The sequence below is a fragment of the Alnus glutinosa genome, chromosome 6 (genome assembly GCF_958979055.1).
Source record: "Alnus glutinosa chromosome 6, dhAlnGlut1.1, whole genome shotgun sequence".
In the NCBI taxonomy this organism is placed as follows: domain Eukaryota; kingdom Viridiplantae; phylum Streptophyta; class Magnoliopsida; order Fagales; family Betulaceae; genus Alnus; species Alnus glutinosa.
In genome coordinates this window covers 15,443,060-15,454,994 of record NC_084891.1, presented here as the reverse complement: position 1 = coordinate 15,454,994, position 11,935 = coordinate 15,443,060, and the positions used below count along the sequence as shown (strand labels likewise).

Here is an 11,935-nt window from a genome sequence, read left to right as displayed (position 1 = left end):
ATTGAAAATAGGGGATAATACTATAATCGGTTACACAGCTAAACAGGGAATCCAAATCCACAATTTATCAACTAAAATCAACCCACAAATCGGCTAACCAAAACAGCACATATACACAGGTTTTACCCAACAATTCCATCAACGATTGATTATACCCCAAATCAGAATACCCATCAACAATGGACACAACCCTAACCCATAAATCCAAGAACATATATATTCACGGCCAACACCCATATAAACTGTCAACCGACTACTAAAACAGGGAAAAACCAACTCAAATGGAAACACAACAAGCATCCGGCTAATCCATAGAGAACCCCCAAAAATCAACCCATAATCCAACAAATCCCAATTATCACAATCAGCCATACAGAACCCAAAATTCCCACAATCAGTTACACAGCTTCAAAAAAAAAAAAAAACCCCAAACCCTCAAAATTAACAATCTAAAACACCCAATTGTTTATCATCAACAATAAATCAAATAGAAATTACAAGAATCACTTACATAGGGGACTTCTGTTCAACATAGAAAATCTACTAGAAATCGTTGGAAATCGTTCACTGGACCGCCGGAAAACCAGCCTTCAAGTCGTCGGAACCGCGCCTCCGGTGACCCATGGTGGATCGGGTTCTCACGGATTCACGAACCGCTCGAGTTCTCTCTCTCGAATCTTGTGGGTTGCGGGTCACGGATTGCACGGGTTCTGGGTCACGGGTCTTCGGGGTTCGACCGGAACAACACTTGGCCCGCCGAAAATAGCGTTGCCGGTGTCAATCCTTGGAGGATTGGCCTCCCCTGGGTCATGAGCTTGTCGGTTCTCTCCCCCCCTCTGGCTACCTCTTTCTCCAATCTCTCGGTCTCATCTCTCTGTCCCCCTCTCTCGTCCTCACTCTCTCGTCTCCCTGATCTCTCTCTCTCTTTCCCTCTTGACTCTCTGTGGGTCGCTCGTGCAGGAAGAATAGAAGGAAGAAAGAAGAAGAAAGAAGAAAGAAGAAGAAAGAAGAAGAAATAGAAAGATAAGGAAAAGAGGTGCGTGAGTTAAGGGGGAGTGAATCCTGATTTATGGAGGTTAAAAACTTACCCAGCAAGTTAATAAACTTATTGCTTAAGTTATTAAAATATCATAGATTTTTTTTTTAAAATTTTTTTTATTCAATGATATTATTAGAGTCCAATAACATTTCTTATTTTATTAAATCAACGTTTATAAAGCTAATGAATATTTATTTTCATATATATAAAAAAAAAAAAAAAAATGCGAGGTGTTACATAACTCTCAATTATGTCTTTGCATATTTTTGAAATGCTATTTGACTGTTTTGTCAGTTGATTATACATGTGTGTTTTGGAGACTAACTTTAGGGAAAATAATTTTTCTGCAAATTTTCCTTCAGTTTCAGTTTTTCAGTGTGAAGAATCAGGACGGTCTTCTCTTGCGTCTAAACGAGTGCGGCTCGCGGTTCTACTGAGGGCTAACATGGCAGTGACCGTCATGACGGGTAAGTTGTGCGTCCGGACAGGTAAGTTGCACGTCCCAACAGGTACCCTACATGTCTTAAAATTGCATCTCCTTCCTTTTTGCCGCCGCACACTCATTTCTTTCTCTCTTTTCTTTTGCTTTTTGGTGCGATTTTGGTGCGTTTTTCTCATGCCTTCTCACGAGTTCTCATCCTCTTTTGTCTTTTTTTGCATATTATCTCTGATGTGCAAATTTTAATACTCGCAAGCGCACGAATCGTTTGCAATATAGTGTATGTGCAAGTGCGAGGTCGAATCCACATGGAATTGTGTTGCGAAAATTAATTTCTAGTTAAACTAATTCTATTTTAACCTAGTTTCAAATTTTGGGATTTTTTTATGAATAAAAGAAAACATAGCTAAAATAAATGAAAATAAAACAAAAGAAAAAAGTACTGAAGTTTTGGAATCCACACCCACCAAATCATAACAACATATTCTCATGTTTGTCAATACATATCTGAAGTTCTCACCATACAAATCTTATGTATGTTCTACTATGCTTCAAAAATTAATTAAATCATTCAATGAATCCATTCTTTGCACAAATCACAAAAGATATCCGGTTTAAACCAAATCATCAAATGTATTCGTAGAACGAAACACTATGAATACCCAATGTTTTGATAAATGAAAAATCCAAGCAATCAATTAAATGAGGCTATCTCAAATCATCACATGTATCCAGAAATCACAATAGATATTCAAGAAATCATCTCAATAATTAAAAAGAAGTAAAACGTTGAAAATATTAAACCCAATAAAATCGAATAGTATAAATTCTCATGAAATTATTGTTGCTGTTCAAAAGTGAGGTTTCATCCTCAACCTTAGTTGAAAAATTAGATACTCATCACTAAGAAGAAAATACTAAATTTTATTAACATAAAATAAAAAAAAAAAACTTACAAAGTTACAAATTGGTACATGCCATGGTGTGGCTACAGGCTTGCGCCTCTCACCCCCCACACACTTTACAAGAGAAAAGCATGATATTTATAGAGCAAGAGTTGCAAATCCTCTACTTGGAAAGAATCTGGAAAATAGCATGCATACTCGGCCCTTAATTTGCTACCAGTTGTGGAATTTTATGCGTCTCTCTTGTTGCCCAGTTATGGAAGGAATTCAAGTCTTGGTGCTGCTCATTATGGAAGGAGATATGTGATTGATTTGGTGCTGTCCAGCTACTTTGAAGAAAGACATGCGTTTCGGCTCTTAGCATGGAAAGAAATCAAGTGTCTCGCTGAAAATCACGCATTCCACGTTGCTGCTTTGGTCTTCAGTTAAGGAAAGAAAATAAAAGCAAGTGTTGCTGCGTTGAACGGCTCTTCAGTTCACGTGCATGGCTTAGTTATGGAAATAAATCATGTAAAGAGCTGCCAGGTCATGTAACATTCAAGGCAAGAATTATGGTGGAGATCGTGGTGGACTTTTGTTGGATGATGTGATGCAGATCCATATTCTCTCAATGACACCGCATGAAACTCTCTTGATTCGGTCTTGCACCTTCTTTGGAAATAATAAAAGCCCTTCATGGAAAGAAAGCTTGGTGGTCCAAATTTAGGTTAAGACAAAAAATAATTATTTCCTTGCATCTCTACGTCAAGGCAAAATCCTCCCTTAATGGCAATTATTTTCTCTTCATTTATATTTTATTCTCCCTAATATTCATTTTCTTTGTCAATCCACAAAAATACCGTTATTTTCTCTCAAAGACCTGTAAAACACTTAAAAACCAAAACTAACCAAAAGTATTAGAAAATAACAAAACTAAAGGTTTAACAAATGTAAATTAAGGGGTCCAATTATACAATAATTGGCACTCATCAATCTCAATTCCAAGTATTTTGCTCTACCTTCTATATTCATTTCAGTTTGTTTTTAACTATTAGATTATTAAGATATATTTTGGGATATTATTGAGATAATAAATTGCATGAGGATGATTATTGTTTGCTGCTAAGATTGGGATATTTGTTCTTTCATTTATTTGGGCTGCTTTGGGATTTTATTGCATAATTTGTATTTTTGGGAAGTCCAAAGTACTGCCGTTATAATGCCGATATTTTTTTATTTTTTATTTAGGACTAATGACATTTCCTTGGTGTTATTTTTGGCAACCTTTTAGGTTATTTTTGCAGCACTATGTCTGCAGACAGTTCTCAGCACAGGGTTCGTCAGAGGATGGAAGAAGCTCAAGCTGCCTCCTTGGCAAAAAAGGAGAATAGGCAGGCTATTTCAGAGAGGAATATCCTCTGAGCGGATGTGATGGCAGCTCCCCTGGATTACATTGCTGAGATCATCCGCGACAATCATTGGGGATATCTTTACAACTATGCATGCACAATATATCCTTGGCTGGTGAGGGAGTTTTTTGGGTATATAAAGGTGATTCAGGATGAGGACCATGGGATCATCCTTCAGATTGCAGTTCAAGGCCACGTGATTCAGATTGATCCTCAGGTCATCAGTGCCATCATTGATGTTCCAGTTCTGCTTATTTCTGCCAGTCCCTTCACAGAGGTTATGGAGCACCCTACCTTGGAGCAGCTCAGGGATTACTTTCATGCCCATCCACAGGGCCATGAGCAAGCTCATGCGCTTATCAAAATAGGTGCCATTTCTCCCCCATACCGACTGCTTGCAAAGATTGTTTTGTACAATCTATGGCCCACAGCTTTTAGGAGTGGGCTTGTTCTGAAGAGGGCCCAGTTTTTATATGCTTTATGTATGAGGATGTCTTTTTGCTTGTGAAAGCACATCCTCATCCTTATGCTGGAGATGAGAGACGAACACACTACCGGGCTTCCTTTTGCGTGCTTGATCATGAAGCTCATTATTCAGTGTGGGATAGACATTTCTGCAGAGCCTGTGATGAGGATAAAGGACTCCCTTGGCAATCAGACTCTCAAACGTTTCTACAAAGCCGATCGAGATGAAGCTTCTTAGCCTACACCTGTTCAAGTTGAGATACCTGTTAGTATTTTATATTGGCAACATTTTGGTTGATAAAAACACTTTATGTGACAGTTACTTTTTAATAGGATTTCGGTTCTATTCAAAGTCTTCAAGTAATATGGGCAGTGTCTCATTTCATGCCATGTGTTTGGTCACAAGTTTCTAGAAGATGTCCATGAAGATTCTATGCAATTTCCAAGTCAAAACAATTGGTTCCTGTACAACCATCCGGACGGGCCTTTGAAGGTGTCCTGACACCCCGTAGTGTCTAGAAGCTTCAGCGTTGCAGCTGTTCGGACGACCGAACTACACCGTTCGGATGCTAGGTCAAGCTACTCCAAGTTCAACACGGAGTTGGATTTCAGACGACACTATTTGGGAAGGTTCTGCTAGACGTCCGGATGACGTGGCAACACATCCGGACAGTGTTCCCAGAATATTTCGGGTCTCCTTTTCGAATGCGGAAAGGAGTGACAATGTTGATCATTTGGACGCGGTCCTGTTTTGGGAAGAATGAAACTATTCTGGAAAGGCGATCACAGAAGACCGTCCAGACGCTACTCGCCAGAGTTTGAATTTGAACAGAATTAGGTGTTCTATAAGCCTATAAATAGATGATTCTAGGCTTGTATTTTATAACAATTCAATATAGAATTTCATAGTGCTTAGAGAGGGTGTTTAGGGAGAATTGAAGATCCGCTAGCTTTCTAGACATTGCCAGTGTGTGCTCAACTATTCGTGTGAAGTCTATCTTAGGGGTTGGCCCTAAGGTAATGTATTCCACTGAAGACCCCTTCAAGTAGGAGACTTGGTTGGGAAGTGTTCACAATGGGTTTTGTATCAGAGTCATAGGGACGATCACTGCATCAAAATATGTGAGTGTTAATTTTTATGTACTAGCTTTATCTTCTGAATAGTGGATATCCTGGGTTTAGCTGCCCTAGAGTGGTTTTTCTCTTCACAGAGTTTCCACTTCGTCAACAAAATAATTGTATCTTTTAAATTCCGTAATTTAAATATTTTGTTGCACACTATTACACACTTGGTAAATTAGAAGTCATATTTTATTTTTCAATACCTACAACAGCTTCTTCTTCACAGCCTCCAAAGTATGATGCAGGCTATGCTCAGCTTCTAGCTGCATTAGAGTCTATTGAGGGGAATATCAGCTCTATGCATCGAGAGGTCCGTGCTATCAGTACTCGTGTTGAGTAGTACCAGCTGGATATCCAGGAGTCTCTCAAGCACCATCATCCCGATGAGGATTGATTGTTTTTCTTTTTTGGTGTTTTTTTTTTTTTTTTGAGACATTTTTATTTTCCTGTTTTGGATAATTGTAAAACTTTATAACTATGGGTTTTATTTACTCTGTTTACCCTTGTCCTACTGAGACATTAAGGGGGAGTAATTTATTAGCTAGTTTTTCTCTACTCATTTTTATCCTTTGTCATTTTGAGACAAAAATGAGGAGTATTATTTTTGTTTTGGACCGGGAATGTATTTTTAAACCGATCAAGTGATTTTTGTCCTAAAATAGCCAAAGGGGGAGTTTGTTAGTATGTGATTAGCTGCATTCTGTTTGACAAAATCACTTTTATGTAATATTGTCATTTTATCAGGGATGTCGTTTATTTCAGACTCTTCGTTTTAGAAATGTGCTTCAAGAAGTTCAAAGAAGATTCTGTGTAGATTCCAATTCATAGAAGTCGGTTCCCAAGCTTCCGTCCGAACGGCCCAGTCATGCGTCTGGATGCCCATCAGTGTCCGGAAGTTTCGAACTGTTCAAGGTTGCATCCATCCAGACGTTTCAGCAACGCGTCCGGACGCTCATCAGTGTTCGACAAGAAATCAGATTTCCTTCTCAGACACAGATATGGAAAGACAGCTGCAACTTTCTGGACGCCAGGCCTACACAGTCAGGACGCTATCCTTGATAAGGCAAGACGTGCAACAAAAGTGAAATCATTCAGACGCGGCCCTGATATGGTATTGCATGAAGCGCTTTATGGAAAGCCGGTTTCACAGTTGTCTGTCCGGACGCTTTTAGCTACCGTCCTAACGCCACCTAGAAAATTCATTCTAGACTCGATTTAGGTTTGTTGAGCCTATGAATAGAGGCCTCTAAGCATGTATTGTTTACAGAATTCGGTATTGAATTCTTCATACCTTATAAAGTATATTTTAGGGAGAAATTGTGAAAATTCGCTAGCTCTCAAGCCATTGTTGTTGTGTGCTGTTGTTGTGCTTGTTATTGAAGTCCATCTTAGGGAGGAGCCCTAAGGTAAAGGAATCCATAGAAGACCCATTCAAGTAGGAGACTTGGTTGGGAGGCATTTACGTTGGGTTACGTGTCAGAGTGCTAGATACGATTGCTGCATCGGGTATGTGAGTGTTACTGTCTATGTACTAGCTTTGTCTCCTGATAGTGGATTTTCTGGGTTTGGCTGCCCCGGAGTGGTTTTTCTCTTCATTGAGTTTCCACTTTGTTAACCAAATATTTGTGTTCTTTAAATTCCCCATTTACAATATTTTGTTACACATTATGCACACACAAAACAAATTATAAGTCATTCTATTTTTTAAGAAATACCAATATAGAAAAGCAGCCGCTCGACGTGTTTTTTCTGTCATCCACATAAAATACTTGCAGAAATTTTCTCAAGACAACAAAAGAAAATGTTGGGGATAAAAAAAATATGGTTCCTAAAATGCAAGGCATATGTAAAAATATGACAGGGAGAAACCAATTCAATGCAAGCAAACTTGATATGCTCTAGGATTAGGAACCAAAATCCTAACCTCACCAACTAGGTGAGTCCACTCCCCCTCAAGGGGTGAATGACCTCATCCTTTTTGACCCATTCCTACCTTAACCATGGTGGTTGTTGATAGGCCTTCAACTAGTTGTCCATCCATCTTAACAAGCTTCGCATCAAAATAGGCAACCCCTCATAAAATTGGTCGCTTTCAGGCTTTTGCGGCTTCATCTTGTAGTGCCTTAATTTGTTCTTCTTGGGTTTCCCATTCTGATTGGCAGGAACAAATCGTTGTTGTGGAGCCTGATGCCCTGCCGGAGGTCTAGTGCTAGATGTAGCTTATCTTGGTAGCTCCTTCTTGACCTTTGATCTCTGAGCTTTGAGAAGAGAACAATTGGGTAGGATGTGATCACTTAATCCACAGTGGTGGCATATAAGAGGCCCTCTAATGGTAGGAGGCTTCTGAGTGGCCTTTGCAATAGCCGGAACATCTCTACCAATGACAGTCTTTCCCTTATCCACGCAGGCGGGTGGAGGCTCGGGGATTGTGGGTTTGACGAATACAGTCTTGGAAGTAGAGAGGATATCAGAAGTAGAGGCTACATACCCGAGTCCTGTCTTGTCTGTTGGGCTCTTCTAGATTGATAGCATATGAGTAAGTTTCTCATTAGTAACTCTCTCCAACTGCAACTGTGTCTCCAATAACTTTTCTTCCAAATCTTGGATCTTGAGAAGTATGGAACTGTTCTCAGTCTGCGAACTATTCAGTTCCTGCACAAGTTGTTGGTGTGTCTCCCTCAGCTTTAAAAACTTCACATAGAGGACTTTGTATGCCTCTTTCAATTCTTCCCTGTTGATAAGCGTCGAATGTTGCACATTCAAGCCCCTTAACTTATATATGTTAATTCCTTAGTATTGTTATTTGTTTGATTTTGTGTTGTTTTCAGGTTTTAAATAAAGATGCAATTAATTCCATTAATTTTGGGCTTAAAGCACACTTTGAGAAGACCTAAAAGATATTGGTAAGCTTAACCAATCATAATAGAATACCTATATGATGTGGTTAAGTTTAATCAAATCAAGTGAATGATTAAATCAGAATTTCTCCACTAAGAGTTAAAATCAGATTGGATTTAAATTTGAATTCTGCATATGTCTCAATGTTTGGATCATAACTTTTGCGTCAGATATTGGATTGCAATGAAATTAGTAGAGTTGGAAAGCTAATAAAATATTCAACAAATATGTCAGAAATAGATTTTCTCTAATTCGAACGTTTACTATGCTAAAATTGTCTCGTAATAAAAGACCGCAATTCTTGCCGAATTTGGAATCTTTTTCCTACTTCGATTGAAGTTTCAATCTCCTACTTGGACAAGAAGACTCAAGAGACAATTTTTTTGGAATTCCAAGGGTTTCTAGGACTCGTGTGCTCCCTATAAATAGAACCCTAAACTTCAAGAGAAGGTGTGCTTGGTGCTTGGGCTTGTGCTTAGATTTAGACAGAAAATTCTTCTCAGAGGCCTGACAAGTTGAAGAGGAGAAGAACATGGCAGGAGGCCATCCCAGCACTACGATGAGCGGCTAAATTCTTAATAGGGTGTTGATGTAGCTCTTTCCAAGTAACAATGGTTTAATTGTATTTTAGTTTGGGATTTTCTCTATGCATGATGGTTATATAACTGTGAAAATTGATTTTAATGTTTATATTCAATCATTATGAATTTCTTATCTTGTCTTAGAAAGTCTTTTATATTGATTGAACTCAATCCTTCATATTTTCTGTGATTATGTGAATGATTGTTATACAACGGTTTTAATTGATATATGATCAAGAGGATTAGATAGACCATGCCTAGGGAAGACGGATTGTACTACACCCTAGTTTAGTGTAATTTAGGTAGACAGTCCGTGCCAACCGAAGATGGGTTATACTATTCCATTGATTATGTGTATCCTATTAAAGACGTAGCTAGTCCATGCCTAGGGAAGACGGGTCGTACCGCATCTTAGTGGTTAGGTGGACGGTCCGTGCCAACCGAAGATGGATTATACTTATTCTTTAGAGGTAATTTCTTGACTACTCGAGTGAGACGAGCCCTATATCATGCATAGTATGAATTTTCCTTGTTAATTTATGATTGACCATTGTTATGCAGTGAGTGGTGAAATCAATCCCCTATTCTTTATCTCATCCCTACTATCTTTAAATTTATGTCTTTTACTTTTATGTATTTCTTTTTTATAAAACAAAAACCAAATCAAACATCTTTTTAATTAAGTTATATTTAATCTCGAAAAGCTTGATAATAATACCTACGCAGTCCTTGAGGTTCGACACCCTCTCTATAGCCTTATCCTACAAGGATTCGTTCTATTGCGTGTGGTTAATTTTATTAGTGATATATTTTGGTAAACAAAATACCACATCAATTTTTGGCGCCGTTGCCGGGGACTGCTTAACGGTAGCGTTATTAAGTTTTAAAGATTGAATTTAACTTGATTCTTTTTTTTTTGTTTTTATTTTATTTTAATTTTGGTTTCTTTATTTTTTATTGTTTGTTTTCAATTTTTGTTTTTATTTTCTTTTGTTATTTTCTTTTATTTTTATCAATTTAGATCATGTGGGGAGGCATTCCAACACCCCATGAACCATGTTCATATTGTTATAGTCCTTATCATCATGTTAAAGATTGTCCCACTGCAGGACAATTTCCTAACTATTCTTATGAGCATATGAACACATAGTTCTCTAGACAAAGGAATGAGCCTTACTGTGATCCCTATGACCCGGCATGTAGTAACCAGTCTAATATCTCGTGGCAAGCTCAAGCTCCTGAAAGTTATGCTCCACAATTTCATGAACTGTACCATCAGACATATCTGCAGTTCAATGATCAAGCGACCTATCCACAATGGCAATCATCTCCATATTGTACTGACTTTGAGGATAACTGGCAACCTTCTTCTCAGGCCACACCACCGCCTCAGTTTGATTCGGATTTTCAAGATCAGATGATGAAATTTATGAGCAAGATGGATCAAATAATAGTATATTTAACCCTTTTAATTAAGTTATATTTAATCTCGAAAAGCTTGATAATAATACCTACGCAATCCTTGAGGTTCGACACCCTCTCTATAGCCTTATCCTACAAGGATTCGTTCTATTGCGAGTGATTAATTTTATTATTGATATATTTTGGTAAACAAAAGACCACGTCACCTGTCTTCATCGCTACTCTCTGAATAGTATGAGTGCGACCCCTCAGATTCTTCATGAGGTGCCACGAAGGCTAGAAACTTCTGATCCTTGTCTGGGGTCTCCTCTTCTTCAGATTCGCTGAGAGTAGCGTTGCAGGCCTTCCCCTTGGCATGCGTGACATTCCCATAATCAGCCCTCACGTGCCCAAAGCTGGAGCACTCAAAACACTGAGGACCTCTTCGATCCTTCATCTCTTCTTCTGGTATGGCTCCCTTTTGGTTATCCTTCAGTCTTTCAGAGAACTTCTTCTTGAATCTTGGATTTTTCATCAATCTTTCGAAGTTCTTTGCAAGCATAGCAACTACATCCTTTTCTTCATTGTCGGAGTCTTCATCAAAGGGGGCTCTACTTTTCTTTTACAAAAAGTTGTTTATTTTACTTATAGCTCTGTGCCATTCCTATACTTCTATGGTCAAGTCTAACGGTCCTCAGAGCGAACTGCTCTGATACTACTCTGTAACTTACCCAAGTTACAGTTTGACACTAAGCTGTAACTGGTCCTTGGAGTTAACCGCTCTAATACCATAATGTAACGCCCCGCTTTTACAAAAAACGTAAGTGAAAATTTTTCGATTTCCACGTGACATTACTAACTCATCAGAGTTATAAATTAGCAACGGAATATAATTTTTCTTTAACAATGACACATTAGAGCTGACTAAATAACCACATTATAAAAATAATAACATTTTGTTCTGATATAATAATTACATCCAAAATATTAACATATGTGCCACATGCGACACTTAATAAACACATAACTATTGTTTTCTCCAAATAATGATTATATGCTAAAAGTCTCGTCCTTAAGTTGCTTCCTTTATTCCTGCAAAAACTCACATGTAATTGTGGTTAACACCACAATCTCATGTTGTGGTCGAGTGAGTCAACGGTCCTAAACCACAGTGATACACTGATTTATTTAACCATATGCAATGCAATCAAATAATGACAATTATATCCACATACATTTAATCACATTCATTTATCTGCTTTAACTCTTTATTTACTTAAGTCATATACTTGCTTATTAGTTCTTAGGGCCTTGTGCCCGACTGTGAGCCTTGTGCTCGTTAGCCTGCTACGGAGCCTTGTGCTCCCACTGTGGGCCTTGTGCCCGCCAGTTTATCATCTTTATGGAGCCTTGTGCTCCCTCTGTGGGCCTTGTGCCCCCCAACTTATTATCATTATTCTTTCAACCTTTGGTTTATCCGTCGCTCTTATCAGTGAATTGATGCCTTGGTACCTAAACTTCGGTTTACCCATTGGTATAGTCAATTGCTTGACGCTTTGGTACGTAAACCTCAGTTCATCCATTGGTCTCCTCAATCACTGGCGCCTTGGTACCTAAACCTCCAGTCTTTGTATTAACCCATTCATAACTCATAACTTTATCACAGTATAATCATGTAAACAACATCATATACATAA

General features: G+C 38.4%; 1 protein-coding gene across 1 annotated transcript; it reads right to left on the bottom strand.

Annotated features, from left to right (window-relative positions):
• Positions 1–7,578: 7,578 nt before the first annotated feature.
• On the bottom strand, positions 7,579–10,800 carry LOC133871564 (uncharacterized). The gene is made up of 3 exons (XM_062308992.1): positions 10,466–10,800; positions 7,915–8,089; positions 7,579–7,872 (listed from the first exon to the last, which is right to left on the bottom strand). The coding sequence occupies exons 1-3, from the start codon at positions 10,798–10,800 to the stop codon at positions 7,579–7,581; spliced, it is 804 nt and encodes a 267-aa protein (XP_062164976.1).
• Between the last annotated feature and the right edge of the window lie 1,135 nt (positions 10,801–11,935).

What these genes read in the sequence shown, in the direction of transcription:
- LOC133871564 (XM_062308992.1), bottom strand. Translation starts at nt 10,800, where the DNA reads ATGCTTGCAAAGAACTTCGAAAGATTGATGAAAAATCCAAGATTCAAG. An exon ending in GAGAGTAGCGATGAAGACAG is followed by an intron (nt 8,090 to 10,465) that starts GTGACGTGGTCT and finishes GCTTATCAACAG; the next exon opens with GGAAGAATTGAAAGAGGCAT. An exon ending in CACAGTTGCAGTTGGAGAGA is followed by an intron (nt 7,873 to 7,914) that starts GTTACTAATGAG and finishes TCAATCTAGAAG; the next exon opens with AGCCCAACAGACAAGACAGG.